General features: G+C 42.7%; 1 protein-coding gene across 1 annotated transcript; it reads left to right on the top strand.

Moving 5' to 3' along the window:
* The first annotated feature begins 4,412 nt into the window (after nucleotides 1-4,412).
* On the top strand, nucleotides 4,413-11,663 carry rsph3 (radial spoke head 3). The gene is made up of 8 exons (XM_030781675.1): nucleotides 4,413-4,525; nucleotides 4,889-4,970; nucleotides 5,211-5,352; nucleotides 5,987-6,132; nucleotides 9,133-9,336; nucleotides 10,023-10,185; nucleotides 10,706-10,792; nucleotides 11,596-11,663. Exons 1-8 carry the CDS (start codon nucleotides 4,413-4,415, stop codon nucleotides 11,661-11,663), a joined length of 1,005 nt encoding a protein of 334 aa, XP_030637535.1.
* The last annotated feature ends 2,771 nt before the right edge of the window (nucleotides 11,664-14,434 follow it).

The following is a 14,434-nucleotide window of genomic DNA, read 5'->3' as shown; positions in this document are numbered from 1 at the left end:
AGACAGAACAATGTTAGATCAGCAGTCAGAACCATGTTAGACCAGCAGTCAGAACCAGGTTAGACCAGCAGTCAGAACCATGTTAGGCCAGCAGTCTGCCAGTGAGTACTTACAGTGACACAACCACTGTGTCTGTGGGCACCATTAAGTTCATGTAGACATGAGGAACTCCAGACACTTCATTAAGTTCATGTAGATATGAGGAACTCCACACACTTCATTAAGTTCATTTAGACATGAGGAACTCCACACGCTTTCTGTTCTCGGCCAGTCAGTTGAGTTCAGCTTCCCCTCAAACTGGTCTTATGTAACAGGGCTGACGGGGCCTCATTGAGAACAGCCTGTTCTGTCTCAGCATCTGAACAGGAAACAGCTTTAATCACATGGTCGGAATTGGTTTTTCGCCGAAATTCATCGTCTCCCTCACAGCTCTGAACCACGGTTTCCTCCCTTTTCATCTGTTCAGCAGCTACACACAGACAAAACTGCACCAGCATGTCCTCAGGCTTGATCATAACACAATTTTCCACACTGATCACGGCAATAAGTTAGTTATGTAACAGATGTTTAACAGGAGAACAGAACGGATTTTTGTTTACATGTATATTTGTTTCATGTTTGTTTACAAATTCATTTAACAAAACTCAATAACTAAATTAAAAAAATCAATTAAGAAATAACTGACTTGAAAATGGAATAATAAAAACAAAACTAAATCAACACTGATAAACATCAAACAACTACAAAAACAACCACTCAGAATGGAATAGAATAGAATAGAATAGAATAGAATAGAATAGAATAGAATAGAATAGAATAAAATAGAACAAGAACAAGAAAAAGTTATTTTTAAGCATTTACAGATTCTGTGCTGGTTATGACTTAACTGTGTTACTCAATTTCTCGGTGTTTCCAAACATGTTCATATTTTGAATTTCTCTAACCTAAAGATGTCTCTACTGTGTGTCTGAGTGAGAATTGCCCGTTTGTACCTGACTGAGATTAAATGTATGAACAGTTACAGAGACACCTGTTTGTACCTGACTGAGATTAAATGTATGAACAGTTACAGAGACAGTCTGACAATGGGAGAGATGTGTAATATTGGATTTGGTTCCAGTGTGTTGGTCCTGTCTGTTCCTACTGGGGCATTGTTGTTGTTCCAGGTCTTCACTGATGTCCCTGCTTTTTTGACCTTTTTAACAGCACTAACACACACACACACACACACACACACACACACACACACACACATGCCCTCACACACGTACACATTAACCACACAGAGCTGCCAAACGTGACATAACCAGTCCTGTACAGGAGTTTTCCAGGACAGAGGGTCCAGTGTCACCAAATGAAACAAGTGTGTGAGGTGACAGGACAGCACTGATCTCTCACTAATGAGCTCCCTACAGTCTCTCAACCATGGGGCTCAGCATCTCAGCCTCTGTTCATGATTTTCGACACTAGCAAAAGACAAACAGAGCTGTCTGTCAGAGGAGAGAGAGAGAGAGTGCAGCCTCCAGCCCCCACCTTTTCTTCTGTCCCTCTCTGAATGAAAAGCTAAACTTTAGTTTCCCATGAGGTTATGAACAAATGAGAGCAAATGAAAGGACCCGGGCTGCTCTGGACAGGACAGTCATCCAGTCTTCCCAGGGTGAAAATCAGGATAGTTGGGGAGAGGACAGTCATCCAGTCTTCCCAGGGTGAGAATCAGGATAGTCTGGCATGATTTAGCTGGGCACTGGAAAACTTGACGGGATGTCGAATCCTTCTCCTCATTAAGGTGAAATGCAAGTAAAGCTGATCATTTACATCTGGATACAAAGCTCCAGTCTCTCATCTGCTTGATCATTTAACTCCAGTTCACCCAGTCACTAACCTGTTTGATAAGTTAACCCCAGTCCTCCCAGTCACTAACCTGTTTGATAAGTTAACCCCAGTCAGCCCAGTCACTAACCTGTTTGATAAGTTAACCCCAGTCCTCCCAGTCACTAACCTGTTTGATAAGTTAACCCCAGTCAGCCCAGTCACTAACCTGTTTGATAAGTTAACTGTGTGAACTATGGCTGGCCCACTTTGACTCCAGCTCTGCAGTGCATGTGACAGCCCCAGGTCTTTACTGTACTGGGTTCATTCAACACTAGCTGTTTTCTCAGTATAAGTATTCTGCTGTTAGGACAGCACCTCAAGACTCCTGTAAATAAAACTACATCTATGCACCACACTGAAAATAATGAAAACACACATCTCATAATTGCAAGTGTTTAAAGCCACTGTTGCAATTCACTGGCATACATGCCATAGGCAGAGACACTGGCACGAATGCCATAGGCATCTACACAAAATGGACAAGGTTACACAACACAAGACAAACAGGATAAAATGTGCATACATTCTGGTTTGTCTACACACTGAATGTTACACATCTTGTTCATTTTTGAACCGTGTTTGAGAGGGTGTCGAAAATGATTCCAGCAGGTTCTGAGCGCCGTGTTTCACCTTAGCCTTACATGTCGCCTCCGCACCGTTTCCTCTGCCCTATTTTTCATATCGCGCTCGACAGAGGAACCGCGGCCTTGGCAGCAGTTCAGATATCTGCTGCATCGCACAGGTTTATGCGTTTCCTCTTTCATGGGCTCATTGTTTTTTTTTTTTTTTTTCATTTAAGAAATATCACAGTCTATCTAAGATCAAAGACAGGATTATCATCTCAGATCGCCGAGCGTGTTTAATATTTCTTTTCTTTTCTTTTCTTTTTTTTTTTTTTTTTTTTGTTGGGAAACAAACCGAGAGCTCTCTGACTCTGACTCCGCGCTACCAGCCTGTTGACTCGTGAAGAGTGAAACTCGCGCCACTTCCTGGTCACACGCGGATGTTTAGGGTGTGCGAAAAGTGAGAAATGTGAGAAATTGAATGTGTTGATTTTATTCATCACTTTGCAGTGACATTTGCTTCTCTCTTGAAGTGATTACTCAGTGCTATAAACACTGTACACACCTCACATACCTCGCACTGGACAAAAATAGTTATACAGATCTTTTTTTTTTCTTTTTTACATATTTGTTTATTCAAACTGCAGAAATTTGCTTATTAAAACTGCAGGCAACAAGGTCTTATGTTTTCATTATAATCTAATTTTATAAATAGAATTACTTCAAATTAACCATAAAACTTCAGAGGTTAAGTGCAATCCACAGCCCTAAAGGTTTCGATCACACCTGCTTCAGTTGCGTTACTGTGTATGATCCTCACTGGGGTTTATTCAAGATAAGGACAATGGTCCATCATACTAGAGTTTAAGCATCTCCGTCAGTAACACATACAGACGTTCGCTGATGGGGAAGTCCCTTATAAACTAACCTTCGGACTAATGACATCTCAAACGCTGCTGTGGGAAATTCATTTTACCACAAAGACGCCCCTCCTCCACCACAAATAATTCTATAACGTTATCAAATACGCAAAATATACGTTAACAAATATATGCATTTACTTCTGTTACACTAGATATTTAAAACTTTTTGGGACTTACTTAACATTAACTCTGCTTCTTTACGCAGAAGCTTTGAAGCAAACAGAGACCGTACTGTAAAAGGCAACAATACACATCACCAACATGTCGAATGAATAAACATTTCTATTCAAATGGGGGCGTTCGTTTAAACACAACAAACACCTGTCTGGCGGATGTGTACAGTTATCTGGCACGGAGAATGTAAAGTACAATCTGTCCCCCAAGGTTAACCTCACAACACAGCTTTGTCACAAACTGAGATTTTAGTATACGAAGGGTCGCACGATACACAAAGCACCATGATTTTGGCGACATCACCTGGTGGTTGGGGGTACTTACATCGACAAACAGTTCTACTGCAAGCAGGAATTGTACGAGTCTCTCTGAGCGGAAGGCTGCCACTAGAACGTGGTACAACAAGGTAATGTAGCCAAGATTCATCCATATTACAAATATCTGTGTTGGGGTCAGTGTTTCTGTTCTTGGGGATTTATGCACGTTCGTGACACATAGCCTGCTCTTTGATATGCGCGAACTTTCAAAAACTACAAATGGCGCTAGACCATGTATTCAAAAATATTACTTGAATGCTGGCATCTACACCAAGACAATGCATTATTTTTGTTGTTGTTGTTGTTGTTATTACTGTTTTTATTGTCGTTATTATGATTAGTATTGGTATACTAGTATTGAAGAGAGAGAGAGACAATACTGTGCAAACCAAGTTGTGCACCAGACGTGACGCACAAGACACGTGGATATTGTTGCTAAGACAACATACAACAATAGCGAGTTGGTTAAGAGGCTAATAACTCCTCTCCAAAATTCAATTCTTTTTGTTGAGCTGCCACAAATTTGATTTTTAGTGGGATTGTTTTTTTTTAATCTGAAAAAGATGACCTCTGTTTTACAGCGTCAAAACGAGGCGTCGAATGGGACGTATACGTTTTCCAGCCGTCCCCGACCTGTTCAAAACCGCCCCAGTTACAGGGAACCCGCGGCGGTGCAGTGAGTTTCAGATACAAGCATCAACATTAAACATTTCGGCTTGTTAGCAGACTGAAATATCGTTGTACCACAAAACTGTGTTTGTGCTGTATTCAGTTTTACAAGGCACCGGTAGCAGGTACCTCACAGAGTTGTTACTGCTGCATGTAAAAAAAAGTTTATCGTATTTGTGCACAGTAATTATTTAAACAATTAATCTGTAGTCTTGGTTGCTAGGTTATACCAGGCAGTAAGACACTGTAAAATACTAACGCTTAGAGGCTAAATGAAATTCATGGAACGCGTGGTAGTACTTGAGAAATGACATGATTCGTTGAGTTTGCCCTGAGGTTCAGATAACATCTTTCCCCACATGTTCTGAAGAAATGAAAGTCATTATGGCAACATCATGTATGACCGACGCGTGGTCAGGGGGAACACATACGCCCAACACACTCTACCGGTTGTGAGTATTCCGCATGTCAAGTGACATTGGTTAGATATCAGTTCCTTTGTTGGACAACAATTTTGATTAAAAATTGCAAGCTATCATAACTTATAAGCTAACACAAATTAATGCAGTTTCGGAATAACTGGGCCGTTTTTCAACATTATTTAACAGTAGATCTTTTGAGTTCATTTCAGCTTTTGTGGATTGGATAATGGACTGAAGCGATGACCTGATTGGTCGTTTTATGTTTGACAGACAGCTCAGCCTGACCATGCTGAAATGCAGAGACAGCAGCAGGCCCGGAGACGAGCTCTGGCCCTGAAGCGCGCCAAGGAACAGCTTCCCCCCATGACGCCGGAAGCCGTAGAGGGCAGAAAACACAGAGAAATGCAAACTGGTATGAACCTAAATGCTGATCTAGGATCAGTTTGCCTTGCCTCTTTAAAATCTCACGTCCTAAAATGAGTGACCTGTAATTCAGGAGTTACCCTGGGCATTAGAGGACCACTTACTTTAAATGACAATGATAATAATGACAATAATAATGCTAATGATGATGATAATAATAATACAAAGAGGAGGAGGAGGACGGATGAACCGTTTATAATAACGCAGTCTGAAGAGCAGAGTCTCTCACAGAATCCCATATCAGTCTAGAAGTGTCATGATTTCACTGCTTTCATTAACAGTGTCAGTCGGTGTCCAGGCCTTTGACTGGTTGGTTTACTGTCTGTGTGAGAGTCCAGGCCTCTGTCTGATGGGTTTACTGTCTGTATGAGAGTCCAGGACTTTGACTGGTTGGTCCACTGTCTGTGTGAGAGTCCAGGCCTCTGTCTGACGGGTTTACTGTCTGTATGAGAGTCCAGGCCTTTGACTGGTTGGTTCACTGTCTGTGTGAGAGTCCAGGCCTCTGTCTGATGGGTTTACTGTCTGTATGAGAGTCCAGGCCCTTGACTGGTTGGTTTACTGTCTGTGTGAGAGTCCAGGCCTCTGTCTGATGGGTTTTGTTGTGCTGATGTGGTGTCATGCAGAGATGTATCTAGAGGACCTGAGTGATCTTCCGGAGGAATCCAGTGTGGAATGTCAGACTGATGCCTTCCTGGACAAACCAGCCTCCCCCCTTTTCATTCCCGCCAAGTCAGGACGGGATGTGGCCACACAGATAGAGGAAGGAGAGGTAATCAAAAAAGAAAAAAGAAAAAGAGGAAGAGAAGCAGGTCGGTTTATGGGCAGTGTGGTGTAACAGTCGGTTCTGTCAAGTATTCCTAATTACCGATTCAGCCTCACATAGTCTCGTACTCAGTCTCTTACCCTCTTCCATTTGTCCCATTATTAGTACATACCGTGTGCACAGCTAGACTTTCAATAACCGTGTGTCTGAGGGAAGCCATTCGTGGGGCTCTTTGGACTGATTTGCCTTTGGCAGTGTTGATGGGCAGCTGCGGTTTAGAGGTTAAAGAACTGGACTCGTGACCGGAGGGTTGCTGGTTCAATTCCAAGGACTGACATCCACGGTTGTTAAATGCAGGCTTGGATAGGTTAAATTGGATAGGTTAAATGCAGGCTCGGATAGGTTAAATGCAGGCCTGGATAGGTTAAATGCAGGACTGGATAGGTTAAATGCAGGCTTGGATGGGTTAAATGCAGGCCCGGATGGGTTAAATGCAGGCTCGGATAGGTTAAATGCAGGCTTGGATGGGTTAAATGCAGGCTTGGATAGGTTAAATGCAGGCTTGGATGGGTTAAATGCAGGCTTGGATAGGTTAAATGCAGGATTGGATGGGTTAAATGCAGGTTAAATGCAGGCTTGGATAGGTTAAGTGCAGGATTGGATGGGTTAAATGCAGGCTTGGATAGGTTAAATGCAGGCTTGGATAGGTTAAATGCAGGCTCGGATAGGTTAAATGCAGGTTAAATGCAGGCTTGGATAGGTTAAATGCAGGCTCGGATAGGTTAAATGCAGGTTAAATGCAGGCTTGGATAGGTTAAATGCAGGCTCGGATAGGTTAAATGCACGCTCGGATAGGTTAAATGCAGGTTAAATGCAGGCTCGGATAGGTTAAATGCAGGTTAAATGCAGGCTTGGATAGGTTAAATGCAGGCTCGGATAGGTTAAATGCAGGTTAAATGCAGGCTCGGATGGGTTAAATGCAGGCTTGGATGGGTTAAATGCAGGCTTGGATAGGTTAAATGCAGGCTTGGATGGGTTAAATGCAGGCTTGGATAGGTTAAATGCAGGCTTGGATGGGTTAAATGCAGGATTGGATGGGTTAAATGCAGGTTAAATGCAGGCTTGGATAGGTTAAGTGCAGGATTGGATGGGTTAAATGCAGGCTTGGATAGGTTAAATGCAGGCTTGGATAGGTTAAATGCAGGCTCGGATAGGTTAAATGCAGGTTAAATGCAGGCTTGGATAGGTTAAATGCAGGCTCGGATAGGTTAAATGCAGGTTAAATGCAGGCTTGGATAGGTTAAATGCAGGCTCGGATAGGTTAAATGCAGGTTAAATGCAGGCTCGGATAGGTTAAATGCAGGTTAAATGCAGGCTTGGATAGGTTAAATGCAGGCTCGGATAGGTTAAATGCAGGTTAAATGCAGGCTTGGATAGGTTAAATGCAGGCCCGGATGGGTTAAATGCAGGTTAAATGCAGGCTTGGATGGGTTAAATGCAGGATTGGATAGGTTAAATGCAGGCTCGGATAGGTTAAATGCAGGTTAAATGCAGGCTTGGATGGGTTAAATGCAGGCTTGGATAGGTTAAATGCAGGTTAAATGCAGGCTTGGATAGGTTAAATGCAGGTTAAATGCAGGCTTGGATAGGTTAAACGCAGGCTTGGATGGGTTAAATGCAGGAATGCAGGCCTGGATAGGTTAAATGCAGGCTTGGATAGATTAAATGCAGGCTTGGATAGGTTAAATGCAGGTTAAATGCAGGCTTGGATAGGTTAAACGCAGGCTTGGATGGGTTAAATGCAGGAATGCAGGCCTGGATAGGTTAAATGCAGGCTTGGATAGATTAAATGCAGGCTTGGATAGGTTAAATGCAGGTTAAATGCAGGCTTGGATAGGTTAAACGCAGGCTTGGATGGGTTAAATGCAGGAATGCAGGCCTGGATAGGTTAAATGCAGGCTTGGATAGATTAAATGCAGGCTTGGATAGGTTAAATGCAGGTTAAACACACGCTGGGATTACGGAGATTTACGTAAGGTTTTACATAGTAATAATCTTTTTGGTTTAAATTTAAAGAAAGAACAAAATGAAACACATGACTGGAATGAAGCTTTTAGTTTCAATCAAGCCAAACATTAACTCTGAATAATATTACAGTGGATTTATTAGGAAATGTTGATTTGATGTGTGCTGTTTAGGTTTCTTAGAGTCACCCAAGATAATCTTTACTTAAAACTGTCGCTGGGTTCTTCATCTGAGCAGAAACAGGTTCATCTTCACAAAAGTGTTCTAGGGTTGGGCTTAGGCATTCTAACAGTGTTCACTGATGGATAATGTGTTACCTAGCAGTGGTTACTGATAGTTAATGTGTTACATAGCAGTAGTTACTAATGGTTCTTGTATCCGAGGCAGATGAAAACCACAGTTGGTTGTCTAGTTGACCTGTTGTATATATTTTTTAATCAGTGAGAGAACTGAACTTCTAAATGTTGGCGACAAATTTGAGTGATTATGTTTGGACCCCCACCAGTAGAGGTGTAGTGTGAGTGAAGGCCAGTGTTGGTTCCAGTAGAGGTGTAGTGTGAGTGAAGGCCAGTGTGGGTTCCTGTAGAGGTGTAGTGTGAGTGAAGGCCAGTGTGGGTTCCAGTAGAGGTGTAGTGTGAGTGAAGGCCAGTGTGGGTTCCAGTAGAGGTGTAGTGTGAGTGAAGGCCAGTGTGGGTTCCAGTAGAGGTGTAGTGTGAGTGAAGGCCAGTGTGGGTTCCTGTAGAGGTGTAGTGTGAGTGAAGGCCAGTGTGGGTTCCAGTAGAGGTGTAGTGTGAGTGAAGGCCAGTGTGGGTTCCTGTAGAGGTGTAGTGTGAGTGAAGGCCAGTGTGGGTTCCAGTAGAGGTGTAGTGTGAGTGAAGGCCAGTGTGGGTTCCAGTGTGGTTTGCAGAATATGCGGGACCATGGGGTTTGTTCATATAAAAACGGTGTGAGACGTCTTATGTTCTGCCTCCCTGTGTGCAGCTCTTCGACTTTGACATGGAGGTGCGTCCTGTTCTGGAGGTGCTCGTGGGGAAGACGATGGAACAGGCACTGCTGGAGGTTCTGGAGGAGGAGGAGCTGGCCAGTCTACGGGCGCAGCAGCGTGCTTTTCAGGAGCTCCGCAATGCAGAGCTGGCAGAGGTGCAGAGACTGGAGGAGCAGGAGAGACGTCACCGTGAGGAGAAGGTGAGAATCAGTAACACAGAGAGGAGATTAGAGTCAGTAACACAGAGAGGAGAAGGTTAGAGTCAGTAACACAGAGAGGAGATTAGAGTCAATAACACAGAGAGGAGAAGATTAGAGTCAGTAACACAGAGAGGAGATTAGAGTCAATAACACAGAGAGGATATTAGAGTCAGTAACACAGAGAGATTAGAGTCAATAACACAGAGAGGATATCAGAGTCAGTAACACAGAGAGGATATTAGAGTCAATAACACAGAGAGGAGATTAGAGTCAATAACACAGAGAGGAGATTAGAGTCAGTAACACAGAGAGGAGATTAGAGTCAGTAACACAGAGCGGAGATAGGAGTCAGTAATACAGAGCGGAGATAGGAGTCAGTAATACAGAGAGGAGATTAGAGTCAGTAACACAGAGAGGAGATTAGAGTCAATAACACAGAGAGGAGATTAGAGTCAGTAACACAGAGCGGAGATAAGAGTCAATAACACAGAAAGGAGATTAGAGTCAATAACACAGAGAGGAGATTAGATTCAATATCACAGAGAGGAGATTAGAGTCATTAACACAGAGAGGAGATTAGAGTCAATAACACAGAGCGGAGATTAGAGTCAATAACACAGAGAGGAGATTAGAGTCAGTGGAGGGTGGTTCAGGGGCACTTTTACAGCAGGCTTTCTCAAATGCAGGAACGTCGAATTAAGCAGCAGAGGGAGGTCCTTCAGCAGGAGAAAGAGACGGTGGAGAAGATTGCTGCGCGGGCGTTTGCACAGCAGTACCTGTCTGGCCTGCTACCCACTGTCTACAGCACCCTGAAGGACCAAGGCTACTTCTACGACCCTGTAGACAGAGGTCAGCGTGTTGGAGCCATAGCATCACTATGCCTACAGCATGAATTCAGTATTAAGCCGAGGAAAGATTTGCTTACAGACTTACTTTATTTATAGTAAAAACACACTGTATTTCAGTGACCTGCATAACTGAGACATGACCAATAATATTGAACTCATCAGGGTTTAGGGTTAAGGTCAAGAGGCTTTGGCAAAAATCTATAAAATTTCACAAATTTCACATTGTGATGCAAAATGTATGGAAGCTGGAGACAGGGTTTGGTTTGAAATAGGATGAGTCTATGGCAATACGGCTTTTCAAATATTTGATTCCAAAATCTACTGAAAGATTGTGATTCTCAGACCATATTTATTTCCCTAACAGAAAACTGAGTAATATGAGTATTATGAATAATACTGAGCGTTTCAGTGGTAAATGTCTGGCCTCGTGAATACTGAGCGTTTCAGTGGTAAATGTCTGGTCTCGTATGCACTGTGCTGTATACTGTCATTCACTGTATCTTCTGTTCTGTGCCCTCCAGATATAGAGACTGAATTCCTTCCCTGGCTAATGGAAGAAGTCAGCAGCTCTTTCCAGAAGCGCTATGTGGCCAGAACTGTGCTAGACAGTGCGTAAACCACTAATATTTTTCACAGCCTGATCACATGACATAAAACCTTCTTCTTCATCAGCCAATGTTACAGGCTTTGTTATAGCTCCATCTACTGGCTGCTTTGTGGAATTTAACCTAGTTTAATCTTCTCTACGCTTAAGTCTCTTTGTCACTGTCCTCAAAGACATACACAGGCGGCCAAACATGCATGGAACACAGCTCCTCTGTCTCTCTCAGTTCAAAGCCACGAGACAGTGCTGATATATACAGGAAACAAACACTGTTTTAGGCCTATCCAAACACTGTTTTAGGCCTATCCAAACACTGTTTTAGGCCTATCCAAACAGCCACAAACGGTTGTGCCTTCTCTCAAACCGTCACTCAGGCTTTTTCTAAACACGTCTTTTTTCTTTTGTTTTATTTTACTTTTTGTTTTGTTTTGGTTTGATTTGTTTTCATTTGATTTGGGTTAGTATGGTTGGTTTGGGTTGGGTTGGTATGTTTTGTCTTGGTTGGGGGTGGGTTGTGTTTGTATGTTTTGTTTTGGTTTGGTTTGTTTTGTTTTGTCTTGGTTTGGTTCGAGTTGGTATGTTGTGTTGTGTTTTGTTTTGTTTTGTTTTGTCTTGGTTTGTTTTGGGTTGGTTTGGTTTGTTTTGTCTTGGGTTGGTTTGGGTTGGGTTGGTTTGTTTTGTCTTGGTTTGGTTCGAGTTGGTATGTTGTGTTGTGTTGGTTTGGGTTGGTTTGGGGTGGGTTGGCTCGGTTAGAGTTCTGTGATTATGCTGAACAGAATCTGACTCAGACTGTTTGCCCTGTTCCAGTGCTGATCCGTGACGTCGTCAGCCACAGACTGGACAACCTCCATCAGACTTCCTCCTCCTCACAGTGACACATAGCCTGGCACACGCCAGCCTGGCACACGCCAGCCTGCACCCTCTGCTGGACGGCAAGTATAGACCTTCAGCTCTCTCCATCTCTAGACGAACAGTAACATATGACCGCCCCACCATCTCTAGACGAACAGTAACATATGACCGCCCTACCATCTCTAGACGAACAGTAACATATGACCGCCCTACCATCTCTAGACGAACAGTAACATATGACCGCCCTACCATCTCTAGACGAACAGTAACATATGACCGCTCTACCATCTCTAGACGAACAGTAACATATGACCGCTCTACCATCTCTAGACGAACAGTAACATATGACCGCCCTACCATCTCTAGACGAACAGTAACATATGACCGCCCTACCATCTCTAGACGAACAGTAACATATGACCGCTCTACCATCTCTAGACGAACAGTAACATATGACCGCCCCACCATCTCTAGACGAACAGTAACATATGACCGCCCCACCCTCCATTTCTTTACAGACATTAACAGAAGAACGCCCCCCCCCCCCATTCCTAAACAATGAGACCAAGAGAGAAAACATGAATAAAAAAAAAGTATAAAACACAAGATCTCTTCAGTTCTTTAGTTTTACATTAAAATGTAGACCGAACTATTTTATTTCAGTGAACCGTTAATGATCCAGTCATTGGCACTAACAACAACTCTTTTTTCCCTGTTTTTCTCTTTTTTCTTCTAGTCTGAGACAGAGACGGGTATCTTTTGGCCCTTTTCGTTGTGCTGTTTAGACGTCAAATCAAAGTTTGAATAAAGAGTGAAGTAGCACTTTAATCTGTGACTGTGGCTGTTTGTTAATGAGTGTTGGAAAGCGTGAGGAGTCACTGTTAATCAGTAAAAATCCTCATTTCTGAAGACATTTGTCCTGCATGACAGTGGTATGTCAGTTCTTCACGTACACCGGCCTTACTGAAGCCATGCAGCTCTGATGTTTTAGATTTTTTAATGTATGTATTTGTATTCAAAAGGATTAAATAAACATGACTGAGTAAGCTGAAAATGGCTAAACAGAACAGCACAGTACTGGGTGGCCATTGTCAGGGTTTTACTCCACAGCGCCCCCTGGGAGACTCCCCTGATTTTGCTGTTTTTGTTTTCTTGGTGTGATTGTCAGAAAGCAAAGTTAATACAGTGTTTTACCCTTTTGCCATTTTCACAGTTTAATGTTTGTAGCCCTAGTTGCACTTGTTAGCAGTATGTGTTAAAATAAAGTTCTGAAGTTACATGTAAATTGATACCGAGCTCCTGACTGCATTAAATTCAGATCTTCCTTCTTTGGAACCCTTCATAGTGTACAGACCATAGTGAACAGACCATAGTGTACAGACCATAGTGAACTGCTCATAGTGTACAGACCATAGTGAACAGACCATAGTGAACTGACCATAGTGAACTGCTCATAGTGTACAGACCATAGTGAACTGACCATAGTGAACAGACCATAGTGTACAGACCATAGTGAACTGCTCATAGTGAACTGCTCATAGTGTACAGACCATAGTGAACAGACCATAGTGAACTGCTCATAGTGAACTGCTCATAGTGTACAGACCATAGTGAACTGCTCATAGTGAACTGCTCATAGTGTACAGACCATAGTGAACAGACCATAGTGAGCTGCTCATAGTGAACTGCTCATAGTGTACAGACCATAGTGAACAGACCATAGTGTACAGACCATAGTGAACTGCTCATAGTGTACAGACCATAGTGAGCTGCTCATAGTGAACTGTATTGTTCAGTCACACTGACTGAAGGGATATGGGTACCATTTTCACTGCTGAAGTTCAAACAGGTGAACAAAACAGCAGCCTGTTCTGAGACCACTAACAGTTGACCTATGGCAATATCTGATTAATGACAGAACAAAAGGGGCAGCACACAGGCATTATAAAGGTGTTTACTGTGAAGAGACTCTGAGCCTTGACTTGATTTGGCTGTAATTGGACTTTACCTGTTTGACTCAGAGAACTGACGGGAGACTTGCTGTGTGACTTAACGCTATTCCCAAACTGACCTCGGTGTTCCACACTGCTGCTCTCAAACAGGCTTAAACTATAACCTCACAGTTCAGAATACAGAGATGAGTGAATTTATGCTCATCACATTCAAAACACTCTGTTCACTCTGAGAGTAAGAAACAGCTTTCCAGTGATGAGCAGCTGTCAGTGTGGCACATTTCTAACACAGTGAGGTGTGTGAGAGTGTGAGGCAGTGTAAGTGTGTCAGTACACAGCCAGGCCTCCTCAGCAGGAAACCACCTCATGCTTCATACACTGAACATGTTGGTGCTGATCTGGATCAGAACCACCTGGACAAGGAAGACTCTCACTCTCTCCTCACAGACCCATCCCTTGAGATGAATGGTAAAGAATAGTAAACTCATACAGTTTCATAATTTATAATGCTATTAATGTTTTATGTATAGAGGGTAGCTGAAGGAGAACCTCACAGATGTGAAATACTTGAAAAGATTCCTCAGTTTTGAATGTGTATTATTTTATTGTTCATTCTTTCTGGTGAGTAGTCAGTTTTCAGTTTAGAGTCCATCAGAAAAGCAGGTGAGAGGTTTGTTCTTTCTCATGTGTCTGTGTTGTTGAGAGAGATGACATTTAAACCATCTCACACTGCCTTCCAATGCCTTACTGGAAACATCAAGGAGAAATCTCAGAAGTGCAGCTACTTCCTCCATTCATTTTTAAAACACATCATTAGTTAGAAATATATGTCATGTTACACA

Source organism: Chanos chanos, chromosome 8 (genome assembly GCF_902362185.1).
Source record: "Chanos chanos chromosome 8, fChaCha1.1, whole genome shotgun sequence".
Classification (NCBI taxonomy): domain Eukaryota; kingdom Metazoa; phylum Chordata; class Actinopteri; order Gonorynchiformes; family Chanidae; genus Chanos; species Chanos chanos.
This window is presented reverse-complemented; position numbering and strand designations above follow the sequence as displayed.

Bases quoted from the DNA above. Each gene is read 5' to 3' on its own strand.
- rsph3 (XM_030781675.1), top strand. From the start codon at position 4,413: ATGACCTCTGTTTTACAGCGTCAAAACGAGGCGTCGAATGGGACGTAT. The intron at 10,186-10,705 runs GTCAGCGTGTTG...TGTGCCCTCCAG, and splicing joins CTACGACCCTGTAGACAGAG to ATATAGAGACTGAATTCCTT. The intron at 10,793-11,595 runs GTGCGTAAACCA...GCCCTGTTCCAG, and splicing joins GGCCAGAACTGTGCTAGACA to TGCTGATCCGTGACGTCGTC.